We start from the raw sequence: 16,589 nt of genomic DNA, 5'->3' as shown, positions 1-16,589 counted from the left end.
CAACGAAACAGAACAAATGCTTTCACATGTTGAGAAATTGAAGGGCATTGAATATCTAATTTGATAAAATTACAGCCATAACATTCTAAAAGCTAAAAGGCGTTTAGTCAAATTCGCCAACACACAACAGAAGCCGTTCAAGTTGAGACACGACCAACTATCTCTTGATGAGAAAACGTAAACGTTTGATCGTTAACACCCCAAAAGGTTGTCTCATCCCCCCCCCCCCCCCCCCCCCCCGTTATATGCCTAGGCCCCAGCAATGCTAGCTCCAAGAATTCGCGGGCGCCTTCATGGACTCCGGGGTCTTGGGTGGCGCCTTGCCCTAGCTGCCCGTTTCAGTGGTCGTTGCGCTCTTCGACTCCTGCTTGGGAGCCTTGCTTATGGGCTCAGCTTCCATGGTCCAAGACGCCTCCAGCGCGTTTATGGCGGCCCCGATGTCGATTTCGGTTAAAACGTGGGGTCGCTCTGAAGTCTTGGTCGCAGCGCCGTCGACAACCTGAGACAGCTTGGCACTGAAGACTGCGATGGCTTGTTATGGTTTGGTGCCTACGAATATGGCTCAACCCAATGCGGGTGTTCAGCCATGAATCAGGCGGCAGTACATACAAAGCGAAAAATACCTAAATGGAATATTGTCACTTAAAAATGACAATAAATGAATACTAATAATTAATTTCAATTGCAATTTTCAGGCAATATTGTTTCAAATTTTGAAGTTAATATTGTGTTCATATTCAAGAAAGTAAAACCACGAAAGTAAGAAGTCAGCCTCTTTGTTTCACTTGCAGAATTAAACATGGCATCACATATGTCCTGTTGCAGTGTCCTAGTGCCGCCGTTTCAAGAGACAGTATCACAGGAAGCGTAACGACCAATCGATTTTTTTAATGTTGCAGCCGTGATGCATGCCGAAGCCTTTAGTATCCTCAGCACCGGGCCTTTAAGAGATTCCGCCGCTATGGCTTCGATGACGACGGGTGGGTGCTCCAGCCAGAGATTTTTTTTTTTTTTGCACGTTGCGGGATTGGTTAAATACTAGTGATGATGTTGGTGTTATCAAAAAGTGGGGCGCATACTGAGTTTTTTGGCCAATGCCCCGGTGTTGTTACGTGTAATATCTTCCCATATGAAGTAGGGGAGATTGGCGAGGAATCGGGTCGTGTGTCTAAACGCATTCGAGGAGAAAAAAAGATAATTATGCGATTGATTCTTGTGATAAATGAATGAATGCAAGTGGGTCAATGCATGTTATCTGAAAATAAAACATGCCGCGTTTTAATTTACCTTTTAACCCAGAGAAAAAGAGCGAGAGAGAGAGAAAAAGATTAGTTCTCAAGCCAACGAAAAATAACAGCCTGTTAAAACAGTTTGTTTCCATCTTCGTCTAGGATATGTTGTATTGTTTCAGACCTCCTGCCTAATACATTTATGTGATTCCAAAATATTCTAGGTTCGGCTTTCTCTTCTTCGTGTATTTCTGGCAACCAACACTCACTTTCACTTTCTATCTTTGCTTGAACCAGTATTTGACCCACATATTCTTTCTCCCGGCATATTTCCCCATTTTCTGGCTACTTCATCGTGGGATAACTGTGCTTTTTTTTTTTTTTTGCCTACCTGTGCTCTCGGGAGGCCTTCTGTAGTTCGGCGATCGCTTCTCGTATTTCCCTGTTCCACCAACTTTTTCGGTTTCCTTCTTTCTTTCCAACAAGTGTGTTGGTCCTCTTTCCCGATTTCTCTCATTACACTTAGAAGCTCAATATAATCCCATTCTTTACTTGGTGATTTGCCAAGTTATTTCCCGACTCTTGCGACTGCTTTTGTCATTTGTTCAGCGTTCAAATTTGGACTAGTCGTTCCTTGCTCCATTTCCCAACTACTTATTCCATTTTCAAAATGATACGCTTATGGTCACTCCCTATGCTGCTATAGCCTTCCTCGTCAATGACCATTTCTCTCTTTTATCATGAATTTCTTAGATCATGAGACAGTACTGGATGACCGATTGCCTATTTCCGCCTTCCCATGTGACCTGGTCGTCACATGTAGGCCCCGCATTCACGATAAGGAGGTAACGTTGCTCACATACATCTAGCATTAACTTCCCGTTGTTGTCAGTATATACGTCTAGGTCTTGCATGTTGGCATTCATGTCACCTAACAGGATAATTTCCACATCATTCCCGAAACCCCTAATATCAGCACTTAGGCGTTCCACTAACTCCCGATTCTTCTCTTTGCACTTTTTTCCCGTCCACAAATACGTTACACCCAGCAAAGCTTTCTTTCCACTTACTGTGCCTGACAGCTTTCAATTTACACTTTGCCATTTGGCTCCCTGATGTGTGAGCGTTCAGACTTATCCTCCCTTTCTTTGCAATTTAGTTCTGTTGCACCCTTCCCAAACGTAACTCTCAACCACTGGCCGCTCTTCTAAGGCTCTAACGTGCGTTTCTGCCAACGGCATACACCACTATTTGTTGTCTGTTTAACTGCTCTTCAATCTCTAACCATTTCTCACTTCTTGTTCCGCCCTGCATGTTCATGTAGCATATTGCACAGCGAGCTCTCCTCCTTCCATCATTTTCCTGTTATTGATGGCGATGCTAGTCTGCGGTTTGCCTAGGGGACCTTCTTCATTAGTACCTAACCTGGCCACCTGAGCACCCGCACGCCTCCCAAAAAACGCAACTGCGGTGCAAGCGAGTCACCGCCCCACTTCTCGTTCAAGCCTGTCATTGAAGTGGATTCCGTCTCGTTGAAAACCACCCTACTTCCTCGCTTCCCTGCTTACCCCCACAACCTCGAAACCTTTCTCTCGGCTCTCTCTCCATATATCCTCGTTAGTGGCCGCAATCACTCTTTGTACATCGCCTTTACGTAAAGGTACCTGCGGCACCGTGCACACCGCAGCCTGCACCAGAGGGGACACCTAGCGTAAGTCGTCTATCCCTTTGCTAAACGCCGGACCAGTGCTGCCGCTTTTCTGTTCAGCACGTTATTTAGCCAGCCCGCTACTACTACAAGATTGCGTCCCTGTGCATTATCCGCGAGCTTTTCTGTATCTCGCTTCGTGGCAAAGCCCAATGTCTGCCCTGGAAACGTCCCTACCGCCACTCCATTTTCGCCTTTCACCCTGTCCACAATCGCCTCTGGGCACCTAGCCAGATTTGAGTAACCGGCGGTTATAACCTGCTGACAGCGCAAAAAGAAAGTCCCCTGACAACAACTGCAAACTAAGAATAAACAGAGGTGTTCACACAGAATGGTGCTATAGTATTGATGGCACTCACGCTATATAAGACCATTCGTGATCAGATCATTTAATTTAGAGGGGAGGGCACGCATATGTCTCGTGTCACTCGTCTTGGTGAACTCTTCGAGCTTGCGCTAACTTGCGTCTTTCTTTTTTCGTGGTCGAACTTTGGTTCCCCCCGACATTCGGAAGCAGTGCAGCTTTGAACTGCTCCACGGGACGACTTCGCAACGGTAGTCCATCATTGTCCGGCGTTGGCATCAGCGTTAACAACGACAACGTTAACATCAGCGTTGAAATCGGCGTCCATGTTAGCATTCACTTCGGCTTCGTGTTTTTTCTCCACCCGTTCCTTCAAGTCCTTGAGTCGCGTCAGCAGTGTGTCGTACTGATACGTAGTTTTCTGCGTGAAGAAACCTAGAAATCCCCCCGCCACGTTGGAAAAAGTGACTTGAGTCAGGCCTTTGACTTTTTCTTCGTACATGCCATAAGACTCGGCGAACTGCTTTAAAATGGCCCCCGCCAGGTCCGGCGGACACGGAGGGTTGGCCTGCAGGCAGGCTTCTACCATGTCGCAGACGGCAACTCTAATGGTCTCGTGTTGTATATTGTCGTTGTAGCTTTTAGAGGCGACGGGGGACATTCCTTTTGCAAATCCAGGTTCGTTGTAGTACGGTTCCTCGTTGAGCAGCGACTGGATGGAGATCAGTACGCTGCTTACGCTCTGTGCCGGGCTCCAGGCGGGTCCTGGCCATGTGCCGAGGATGCTGAGGCAGACCTGCGAGAGAAAGGTTGAGAGAAGTAATTAAAATAAAGAATGTTCACCAGCGTCATGTCCTCTGAACTGTTCTTGGCTATGGATGTAAGGTCAGGTTTGGGGAATGTTGGTGCGCGGGATTGTTTTCATATATATATGTGCGCGCGCGCGTGTGTGCGTGCGTGCGTGCGTGCGTGCGTGCGCGTGCGCGTGTGCGTGTGTGTGTGTGTGTGTGTGTGTGTGTGTGTGTGTGTGTGTGTGTGTGTGTGTGTGTGTGTATGTGTGCTCCAATAAGAAAGGGCTCCAATATATAATAGTTCCCTGACAAAGCCGAATTAATGTGTTTCTATTAGAACCAGAGGCATTAAACTTACTTTTAGAAGTTGGCGGAGTGCTTGATGCCCGATTCACCTCTCCCGCGGTTCGGCCCGATATTGCGCTGTCTCCGGGATCGACGCCCACGCATTCCTGCCCACGCGCCGTGATACGAACACGCATCCGTCTGGGATTGCGATCGCGTCCGTCTGCTCGTTCGCGGATGTGTTCCCTGACAGGTTGAGGACGCCTCTGCGGACACGAGCTCGGACGACACTTACCTTTCCGCAAGCGTAGAGGTTCGGGTTGAATCGCACGCGTCCAGCGTCCGTGGTCATCAGGCGCACGCGTGGCGGCTGCATCGGGTAGTTGGCGGGGCACTTCATGAAGAACTGGAAGAAGCCGCCCTCGTAGGGCGTGCCCGACGGCCCCACCACGATGGCGTGGAACTTGGTCAGGTCGTCCTCCTCGGGAGATACGTAGATTCCGGGCAGCGGGTTGGCCTTGATCTCCGCGATGTCCTGCTTGACCCTCAGGAGACAAGTGGCCGAGGGCTGCTGGTTCTCGATTGTCTTCGGGTCCCACTCGGTCAACATCGCGGCGTTTGCCCGGAAGGCCGGCTCAACAAGGCCAGTCTCTATCGTTTACCCGTCGCCGTTTGGCCGACGACGATTAGAACAATTTCGACATCCAACCGATTGCTGGCCCTCACCCTGACCTTCTTTTTCTTCTTCCTTGTACTTGTAGAGCATGCGCACGAGGGGAAGGGGGGGGGGTGGCCGCAAAACGCTGATGATGTTGATGAGCCTTGCTTGCTTGCTTGCTTCCTATATTATGGCGCACATCTACTACGGCGGATTGGCCAAGAATCGGGCGGGCAAACGGGTGGGGCGGTGGGAGAAAACGCGAGGGGAAGAAGTATATGCGAGGGCACAGATGAAATCGTACAATTATTTTATGTAGACAAACTAATGCTAGAGACATGTTTTATTAGAGGGAAAGGTGTGCTTTTGGAAAGGAGAGAAAACTAGATGGTAATAAATTGAATTACAGTTAAATAAATTGGAATTTTGCAGAACCATAGATCAGTAAGTTAACCAGGCATTCTCCTTGTGTCACAAAGGAACTCGCAATTTTTGCTATCTATAAGATTTATCTATATATCGCAGACCGACATGCATACGTTCCTGTGGCTAAAACCCAATGTAGCTGCCCCAAAGGAGGGAATACTTCTTGCGTATACAGCAATGCCAATTGGCCAATATTTTGATGGAATTAGGAAATTTCAGTTGCTTCTAAAATGTGTAAAACTGTCAGGAAGAAGTAAAGAAAAAAATAACACACGATGAACTAAAGGAAGATATGCTCAAAACAATTATACATTCCTTCACGGCTGAGCGAACAGCCCTTCGGAAGTTTCTAAGAAAGGAGGCTCCTAGAGAAAAAAATGTACGGTATGGAAACATTTAAACCAAGTTGTCTAAACCTTGATTCTAAAATGTATTTCCTTAAATAAGAAACACGGCCACAGAATAAGTGCTCGCGTTACTTTTTTCTCTGCTCGCGAAATGACCAGCCCCATAGCGGGGCATCCACGAAAAGAACCTTTCGTTTTTTGTTTTTTGTTTTTTTTTCACAGACGAACAGAAAAAGAAATTGACAACGACACATTGCCAATGTGTCACATGCTTCAATACTCATTCATTTAGCTCAAATGTCGGGAAGCGCACTTATAGCTCTATATTACAAGCTTTCTCAAGGATCGATCGCACTGCAGAAATACATTTTGGGGACATTAAAAGCGGACAATTTCAATTAGGTACAAGAGGCACCCCTCAGGGTTCGATCCTCTCCCCCTTCCTTTTCAATGTGACCATGCGAAACCTGCTTCCATTACTGGAAAGGATCCCGCATATCAAACACTCCATCTATGCCGATGATATCACCATCTGGACCAATAGCAGTTCCGACGAAGAAATCACGGAAGCATTACAAGTGACCGCGGATACCGCACAAAATTTTGTGCGACAGAATGGTCTGGCATGCTCGCCGACAAAATCGGAGCTTCTCGTCATCCGAGATAAATCGACCAAACACGCCACCGAAAGGGACGCCACTTCACCTATACGAGTCAGTTTGGAAGACGGTCCAGTTCCGCCCATGCTGAGTATAAGAGTCCTGGGCATGCTAATTCAACATAACACCCATGATTCTGAGGCGATTGTCCGATTACGGACGACAGCCCGCCAAATATGTGGCCTAATCAGACGAGTAGCCACACGACACCGCGATATGAAGGAGGCCGATATCTGCCATCTGACGCATCGTGTATTCTTTCTCTTACTACCACCTACGCCTTTCTGACAAGGAAAAGGTTTACAGCGTCATTCGCACAGCTCATAAAGCTGCCCTTGGTTTCCCGAGGTATGCGAACACTGAACGATTACTTGAGCTAGGTATATACAATAGATGAACTCGTGGAGACCCATAAAACAACCCAACGTGAACGACTCTCCAGCACCGCCATTGGCAGCGTCATTCTAAGTAAACTCGGGCTGAATCCCGTTATGAATTCAGCAGGAAGAACAACATTACTCGGTGCGGTCAAACGCCGTTTGCTTATAAAACCGTTACCCAAGAACATGCTCCCTGGGAGACACGACAACAGGCGTTCTGCCAGACCAAGGCCCTTCAAGGAAGATACCAAACCAACCAGCATACCGGTTATGTTGATGCAGCAAAGCAAAATCACCAAACTTACGTAGTGAGCGTCGTGACCGGAGAGGGAAGTATCCTCAACGCCGCGACCATAAAAACAGCGTCCACCGTGAAAGCGGAAGAGACTGCCATTGCTTTGGCCATCATGAATCCTTCCGTGCAAACTATCATATGCGAATCCAAAGGGCAATCGTCAAGTTTTCGAGCGGCAGCTTAGGCGTCTGTGCAGAGCGAGTCCTAGGGGACTTCACAAATGAAAATAGTGTTGAACTCGTATGGGTCCCTGCCCATTCGGGGAATCAAGGGAATGAGGAGGCGCACTGGGTAGCCCGAGGTCTTATTAACCGGGAGGTGTTCCCCTCAGACTCGGATCCCATGGATGAGGCACCGACGACATACCACGAGATAACATACTACAAGCAAAAAAGGCGAATCCACCCGCCTCCAAACGCAAGCCTCCCGCGAGCGCAAGCCTCGATCCTGTGTCGAATCCAAACTAAGTCATTCCCCAGCCCACATTGACTGGCCATAATTACCAAAGGGCAATAGAACCCAATATGTAAAAACTGCACAAATCAAACATTGGCTACCCAAAATCACATTCGTTGGGGGTGCGAGGGCTTACCTCCTCCCAGGACGCTCCTGCCAGCTCCCTTACAACAGACGCGGGAGGAGCTGCTCAGAAGGCCGGATCAAAAACTACAAAAAGCCCTCGTTTCCTGGGCCGAAAGGGTCGCTCCTCGTGATGGGCCATCCTAGGACTCGGGCCTGCCAGATCATAACTAAGAAGAATCTCAATAACGTTGTTACCGCCAGCACTTACAGAAAAAACATCGGTGCGAGGATGCGAATTGGATCCCAGAATTGGATAGGTTCCAAAGGATAATCAGCGACGTCTAAAAAAACACTAATGAGAAATTTCGAGATCAAATGAAAAGTAAAAGAAGGTATTGTTTAATTTCACAAGGAAGTCCTCTTCAAATAAATAAAGTAATCGGGACAGCTGCGCAGACAACCCTATGGCAATGTCCTATAGAGAATCAAAAGCGTGGCAGTTTGCGCTAGTTGGTATGGCATGACTGTTTTAGTCTTGTGGCGCAGCTCAGGAAGAGCAAAAAAAGGAAGAAGGTAGGGGTAATCAAAGGGAACGGAAAACAGAGTGAGCGCTAACTTCCAACTGATGGTTTGTTCCGTGACACAAGACTACTTATACACTCGGCAAACCATATGACATCAAGAGATAACAAAGAAACCAAGCAACAAAACCGATAGTAACCAAGTGGCAACATATTCAGACAGCCTGTGGCTGCAGTCGGAGATACGCCAATTCATTGCTCATTGTGAGCTGATTACGACCGCGACCAAGAATGACGCATTCTTCTAAGACAGGTTCGCAACCGCACGTTTTGCAGTGCTGCGCAAGAAACCCCCCAGCTGTAATACAATTCTTGGCGTTGTAATCATGTTCGCGCAGCTTGTCATTCAGACATCGGCCAGTTTGACAAACGTAACGTTTTCCGCACTTGAGCGGAAAACAATAAACACAATGTGTGCAATTAACAAACTTATTTTTGTGGTTCTTGTCACAGGAAAGAGGAGCTACCTTATTTGGATTAGTGAGTTTGAAAATCCTCATAAGGTTGTTAGGGGCAGAAAACACTACACGAACATTCGCTCGCTGGGCGGGTTTCTTAAGGTTATGTGATACGGTGTGAATATAAGGGATGACGCTAGTCCTACCCCGAGTAGTTACAGGATTATCTGCGTGCTGGTTGTCTTTTCTACACTCTCTTAGAATTCGTTCTGCTATTGACACTTGTAGGGACACGGGATAACCAGCCTGCGAAAGCCGTTCGCACTGAGAGGCAAAGCTAGACGAAACACTATGTGGCACGACTTTTTCAAAGAATTATTAAGGCAAAGGTTAGCAATGCCTCTCTTGACCAACCTAGAATGGGCAGAATGAAACGGAAGAAGTGGTTTGTTAGCACGAGGTTCATAGTGCCAACACGTATGAATATCCGAACAAGCTAAGCGCAAATCCAAAAACCGGATCATATGATCCTGTGGGAGCTCGTAGGTAACGTCAAGGGGCGCAAGGCATTCTTCGACTATTGGCACTACCGAGGCAACCTCAGTCTCAAGGTCAGCCGGAGAACACTGAACACAAAACAAAAAATCGTCCACGTAACGAAATATTTTAAAAATGTTAGTCTGATAAAGGTTGACTGACATGGCGACGTCTAGGCGAGCTAAAAATAAATCACTGAGGAGCGGAGTAGCATTGCAGTAGCAAACGGAGTATGCATTGGTTCGTGCATTGCCCCGCTCCTCAGTGATTTATTTTTAGCTCGCCTAGACGTCGCCATGTCAGTCAACCTTTATCAGACTAACATATTTTAAAATATTTCGTTACGTGGACGATTTTTTGTTTTGTGTTCAGTGTTCTCCGGCTGACCTTGAGACTGAGGTTGCCTCGGTAGTGCCAATAGACCAAGAATGCCTTACGCCCCTTGAAGTTACCTGGATGCGTCAAATTTGAGCCTTCCGTTCCGAAACTTGAGCTAATGCTTCTGCGCTGAGGTTGTAACAGGCTATAGGCTGATGTTTTTTCCGCGGTAAGTTATTTTCGCACGTTTTATAATCATGTAAGTTAGTGTCGGTATATGTGCATTTTGAGGATGGGTGATGGATGCTTTAAGCTTGAGCTTTTCATTGACGTGAGTTAACATAATATACAGGCTTACATCAAGCTTGCGCACATGATCAGAATCAGTAAATTACTGACACTGAGCCCAGTACATTGGGCTTTCTCGTACAAACACGAGAAAGCCCAAATGTAAGTCGCCGAGCAAATCAGCCGGCGCTCGAGGCGTCACTGAAGACACGTCGAAGGAGAGCTGCAGCGGCATTCTCGCTGTCACGTGTAAACTGCTATGGCTGAGATGCTAGGTGAAGCAACAACGCTACCGCGAATAATAGCTGGCATTCAGGAAAAAGGCAAAAACTTTGGCATCCTATGTTCAAGCGCCCCGAGGCCCTTCGAGCCCTGTCGTAGGCGCAGTCATCGAGATTGAAGCGCTTCCTGCAACCTCATCACAGCATAGCGTCGCCACTGTTCGCGACGGCCCACCGTAACCTAGGCAGCCTAGGTCACTGCAAGCTGGCGTCTCCACGAACGCTCGTTCCAGCGGCACGTCCGCATGTTTTCACGGCAGGGTCGGGTGCTTTGGTTACGCGAACCATCGGACGTTGGCAGCAGTCCCGTGGTTATACATCGGCGATTTCCTCCTCCGAGAGCGAGTCGTACGTTCGGCTTGCGCGCCTGTCCTCTACCTCTGGGTTCGTGACACGCCGGATCTGCCCGTCGGGGGATGGAGGCGACCAGTCGAAGGTACCGTTACCCACCGGTTCATCGCTCAGCTCCCTTTATCAGCAGCGACTTACATTTAGGCTTTCTCGTGTTTGTACGATAGCACGCGCGGCCTGTTTGGACAAGCCTCGCGATCGGTAACATTTCTGCAGTAGCAAATTGTAGACAGCTGAACGCTTCAGCACAGGCGTACGATTAGGTATAACGTGTTTGTCAAAAACATCTGGACCGTGCTGTGTGACATCTTGAATCCGTTAGTTGTGTTGGGAGGCGAGGGTTTGAATCGCTTTAACCTTCGGTCGTTCTTTAATACCGATGCAATAAGGGCTCCTTTGATCGCTATCAAGCCCTATCCAGATCAAATTTTTTCATCGCGATCAAGAATGGTTGCCCCTGCGTGGTCCAGCAATCCGGGTGGAGTTTGCTGAGCTCACTCAGCACGACGGTGCAGACGACAGCAATACAAATCGCGATCGCCTGGATCCGGATCGTGCAAAATCGTCGCTGAAAAGCGCCCGTACCGAAAGACCCGACCCGTATCGTACGCGATCGCGATCCAAAATGCTTGCGTGACAAGGCCATAAATTCGTCATGTGCTTCGGGACCTCAGGGACGTCACATTCAATGTGTCGCGCAACGCGACGTTTACATAAAAGGCTCTCTGCACTTCTAAGTCGGCTTTCCACGTGAGTTTTTTCGTGCTATCTTTTTTTTAATCTGACAAATCATTCGTCTGAGCTTTCCGGTATTGTAAGTTCTGGGCGAAGCTTACACAAGAGAAAATGCAATCTCAACTGACACGCTGCAAACCAAAAGACTAAAAAAAAAAAATCCATCAAGCTTCAACATATTTACCAAGTTGTAGCATAGACAAACCAAATCTGTGCATTGCCGCCTGCAAATCAACTTAGGAAATAAATCCATTTTATGAGATGCTTCTGCAAAATCCGTAACGTTGAGCAGCGTGTTCCTGTTCCTACTCCGAAATTTTAGTATCGCAGGAGACTGAGAGCAGGCAAAACGTTCGCAACCTGCCATTCCCTCAAAGAGCGGCATTTTAACATGTCGATTGCGAAAGCGGTACTACCGGTGGTAAGTCACTGTGACGTGATGAAAAGAACAGCCGCTAAAAGATGGGACTGCTGGGAGCCCTTCGTATCCCGGGATTCCGATACCGTGCTTCTGCGCTTCGGTCGGGCCCCGTGACCTGCCCATATCTCTCCCTATTGAGGAGGCCGAACAGATACCAGCAGCACCACCCGGCGGCACACCAACTCCTTGACGTGAGAAATGCGTGAATCCCCCCGCCAATAGCTACCCTGACCACCTCCCACCCCGCGACGACCAGCGTTTCTTGCCAGCCGGCCACGGGAATGGTGATTAAGAAACGGTAACAGTACTATATTAGTGTTACGCTTTAACCCCTAACCACGAAGTAGAAGACGAAGGAACACGCAGATATCCCACGCAGTGTTGCAATGCAGATGAGGAAAAGCGCTTTTGATGAGCTAGCGAGTGAGCAGCAGTAGCGGCTGACAGCGGGGCAGCGTGGTCGCCAGTACATTTTAGCTCTCTGCCTCACGAGTACAAACTAAGGCGGTACATGAAGCGCGAAGTGTGTTGATGAAAGGCGTATACACAGAGAAGTGCTATGCATATCTAAATAGATTTAAGTATTCATACTCCTTATGGAACTTCGACACATACATTCTAGGACACATACACGGTAGGCACATACCAAGTTGCACGTACTGAGCGCGTGGAGTTGTCTGTTCGTGCACATTACCAGTGGTACATACAAAACCAGTGACCCAAGTTGTCTGCTACAGTCCAGCCAGCAGCAACACGTTTGTTCGACCGCGTATACCCACGCGGCCCAAGTTGCTTATGTCCGATGAGAAAACGACAACGAGCTCCAAACCCCGGAGAAGTCCAAAGAAAGCTTCCCTCTAAAAGAAGACGAACGAATGCAACTGTTTGAAACGCCCCGCTCCGCTCCGAAAGCATCAGCCGTCTGTGTCAGTTTATTTTATACAAAGCGCTTCGTTTCCCGTCGACTAGCTGTGTCAATTCCAAACTGCGGCCGCTTATCCGTGGTACCATTGTGGATGCTGTCAAACTGAGCGATGCTGGCGTTTTGAACCATTCAGGCAGGGCGTTTGCATCAGCGCAGGCGCGGTGATTCGTTTGCAATTTTGACAGAATGCGAGTGTCAAAAATAATGGTATTGCACATTTGCCTTGCTCATTGTCGCTTCTGTATCTGCGACTTCGAGAGGTGAACGACTTCGAGAGGTGAGAACAAAAAAAGGCACGAACATAAAGCCTAGCCATGACAGTATGACAGCCATGGTAGCTCAGCCATGACAGTTTACTCATGACGGCGAGAATGTCGCTGCAGCTCTACTTCCACGTGTTTTCAGTGACGCCTCGAGCGCCGGCTGATTTGCACTGCGACGCACATTGAGCTTTCTCTTGTTTGTACGACAGCGCATGCGGACTGTGTGGATGTCGCTAACATTGCTGCCGTAGTAAATTGCAAGCACTTGGGCGCCTCACGAAGAAGTCATAGCGAAGAAGTCATAGCGGAGATCACGAAGAAGTCACCCTACCATTGGGTCTTGCGTGCTCAGTGACTGTTCTCAAAGGCACGTCGGTCCGTAGCACGTGGAAGTACCGCACAATTCGTAGCCGCGTCTCGGGGACACTTCAAGTCAAATTTCTTGCAAATTTTCCACGTGCCGACTTGGTTCACGGCAGGCGATAGCGGCCCCGCCACAATCGCGCAAAATAAGCTCACCACCGCACCGCGGAAAGACAGACGACATTGCTGAAGCTGCGAAGTTCGCACTGCGTCTGTCTCGGCGGTGAAATCAGGAAAAAGGGAAAGGGCGTTGCTCTAATGATAAGACGAGCTGGGCGATGAATCTGTGGCCTAGGCGCGATTTCTGTCGCCGACGGGCCTGACTATAATTGAGCTATGGTGTAGTGGAACGGGACAGCGTGTCGTCCGTATAGCAAAACAAGAGGAGAAGCGCGGTCGCTTCTGCGATGACGCTGCCAGACGGGCGCCGCGATGAACCGGTGTTCCTAGCGCGTCCGTCTGCTTCAGTGCATAATACAGCGTTTTCTCAAAAAAGGAAACGAAAAAAGTAACTGGAACGCCGATGCATTTCGTTGGACACATTGAAAATTATCTCGGAACTGCTGCTAACCTGAGAATACGGTCCAACTGGATACCCCCTGCGAACTCACCCGGTATAATTCGTAAATTAAAACATGTGCGGTAATTAATTAAACAGCATGAAAGCTCTCCCACACCTCCCGCTGTTATCAACCCGTAGAAAACTATCTCGCATATGTCTTTTCCATAAAATCTACTACCACAACACATATTTACGTTCTATCTTTGTTCAACCGCCTCCATACATTTTATCTCGCATTGACCACCGCCAGAAAGTAAACATTCCGCACTGCAACACCGTCGGCTTTTCATATTCATTTCCTCCCCAAACGAGCAAAGATTGGAATAACTTACCCGCATTACTTAGAAGCACAACTGACACCAATAACTTTAAAACCTCACTTCAAAGTTTCATGTTATAAATTAATGTTGCGTTTGCTTGTTCTGCATAATAAATGATCTTATGCCATAATTTTAAGTTCCATATGGTATGTTCTTCTCTTTCTTCCCTTTCTTTTTTTGTTACGCCATGTATTTCAGCCACGCTTACAAGTTTCTCTATTTACCATTCTTATTATTTTGTATACGATGCTTTTGCCATGTTGTTGCCTTCCTTCCTTATTTTGTGATTTGCCTTTGTATTTACCTTGCGCCTCCCCCTGCAATGTACAACCGTACCTTGAGGGTACAATAAATAAATAAATAAACTAATAAGCCATACGTGTTACTTAATGAATTAAGAAAAACATCGAGTAAATTAGATCAGTGTTAAAATTGTGTTGTCTGCAACAGGAAATTTTTGAAAACTTTCTGCAGACTAAAAAACGCCTTATATATATATAGCCCAATAAAGTTCGCAAAGAACGATGTCACGAAGGGTTTTTGCGGGGTTACCCAATAAGTGGGTGAATAGGTGAGAGGGATAACGGTTTGGGTAATGAGGGTGCTATTGGATGGTACTGTCATACGCTGCGCACAGTGTTGCGATAGCCAACTATATATTGCGAGAGGCTTTTCAGCGAGCAGACCTCTGAGAAAGTGCTGGAGTGAGAAGCGTGTTCGTCTGAGCTTGTCGGATCAATGCGCCCTGTTGTAAGCTCTGGGCGTAGCTTACACACGAGAGAATGCAATCTCAACTGACACGTTGCAAGCAGAAGACTAAAAAATCCATCAAGCTTCAACAAGGAAGTTGTGCACAGACATAAATCAAATATCTGCATTGCTGCCTGCCATTGTAGACGTATACCGGTCTCGAAATCTCCCCAGATCTGCATATCGAAGAACCATGATTTGCCGACTGAGTTAGGGAACAAAGCCATTTATTGAAGTGCTTCTACAAAATCCGTAACGTTGGTTGGCGTGTTCCTGTTCCTATTCCGATGTTCTAGTCTCGCAGTAGACTGAGAAACACTAGAGCAGGAAAAACGTTTGGACCCTTCCATTCCTTTGAAGAGCGGCATTCTACCCAGTCGATCGCAAGAGCTGAAAGCACAGGTGGTGAGTCACTGGGACGTGACGAAAAGAACAGCCGCTAAAAGATGGGAATGCTGGGGGCCTTTCGTATCCCGGGATTCCGATACCGTGCTTCTGCGCTTCAGTCGGGCCCCGTGACCTGCCCATAGCTCTCCCTGTTGAGGAGGCCCGGCAGGTACCAGCAGTACACCACCCGGCGGCAGACCAACTCCTTGACGTGAGAAACGCGTGAATCCCCCGCCAAGAGCTAACCTGGCCACCTCCCACACCCATGAGAACCAGCATTTCTTGCCAGTCGGTCACGGGAATGGTGATTAACGTACGATAACAGTACTATATAAGTGCAACGTTCTAACCCTTAACCACGAAGCCGAAGGAACACGCAGATATCCAACGCAACGTTGCAATGCAGATGACGCGAAACTTGTTTGAGCAAGCGAATTAGCCGCAGTAGCGGATGACAGCTGGACAGCCACCAGTACATTTTAGCTGACTACCTCACCAGTCAGAAATAAGGCGATGCATGATGCATCAAGAGTGTTGGTGAAAGGCCCATGCATAGAGAGGTGCGAAACATATTTAAACATTTTTGAGGCTTCGTACTCCTTACGGCATTGTGGCACATACATTCTGTGGGATTGGGCAAGGATTGGACACACACCCGGTAGGCAAAGGCCGAGTTGCACATAGTTGCCGAGTTGCACGGCCGATTCACAGTGGTACATATAAAACCACTGGCCCAAGTTGTCTACTACAATCCAGGCAGCAGTCAGCAATAAATTGTTTATTCGGACTCGTATACCAAGATGGCCCAAGTTGCGTATTCGACAAGGCACCCTCCAGCACACACCGAGTGGCCCAAGTTCTCTACTTATATCCAAAAATATATAAGGTGAGAAAACGATGACGAGCGTCGAGCTACGCAGAAGTAAAGAAAGCTTCGCTCTAAAGGAAGAGGAACGAAAGTGACCGTGTGAAACACTCCTGGTCCGCTCCGAAAGAATCAGCGCCCTGAGTCCTTTTATTTTGTACGAAGTGCGACGTTTCCTGTCGACTAACTGAGCCAGTCCCAAAGTGCGGCCACTGATCCGTGGTACAGTGGTGGACGTCTCAAACCACGAGATGTTGGCGGTTTGAGCCATTCAGGCACGGCGTTTGCATCAGCGCTGGCTAAGTGGCTCGTTTGAAACGATAGCAGAATATCAGTGTCCCGAAAAATGGTATCGCACATTTTCCTGCTCATTGCTGCTCCCGCATGTGCCACTTCGAGAGATGAACGTACTCTGAAAAAGCGAAGATTCTGCTGCACTGGTGGAAACAAATTATATATGGCGTCCACACATGCGCCAGACATACTTTGATTCACTTGGCAAATATAATAAACAGAGCTTCTTGAGCGGCAAACTGCAGTGGTTCAGTGATTTCATCCATAATTCTTAGATTTGTTCTTTCTTTGTTTTCCCTAAAGGGAAGCATTTCTTTGCCCAGTCGGAGCCACGGTAAAACGCGAG

At 47.8% G+C, this 16,589-nt stretch overlaps 1 protein-coding gene across 1 annotated transcript; it reads right to left on the bottom strand.

Moving 5' to 3' along the window:
• Positions 1–3,306: 3,306 nt before the first annotated feature.
• Positions 3,307–5,066, bottom strand: LOC126517436 (ubiquitin-conjugating enzyme E2 Z-like). The gene is made up of 2 exons (XM_072285575.1): positions 4,613–5,066; positions 3,307–4,037 (listed from the first exon to the last, which is right to left on the bottom strand). The coding sequence occupies exons 1-2, from the start codon at positions 4,925–4,927 to the stop codon at positions 3,501–3,503; spliced, it is 852 nt and encodes a 283-aa protein (XP_072141676.1). The 5' UTR covers positions 4,928–5,066; the 3' UTR covers positions 3,307–3,500.
• Between the last annotated feature and the right edge of the window lie 11,523 nt (positions 5,067–16,589).

Source organism: Dermacentor andersoni, chromosome 11 (assembly GCF_023375885.2).
Source record: "Dermacentor andersoni chromosome 11, qqDerAnde1_hic_scaffold, whole genome shotgun sequence".
NCBI classification, from domain to species: Eukaryota; Metazoa; Arthropoda; class Arachnida; order Ixodida; family Ixodidae; genus Dermacentor; species Dermacentor andersoni.
The sequence above is the reverse complement of the archived record's forward strand: the minus strand, read 5'-3'. Positions and strand labels throughout refer to the sequence as shown.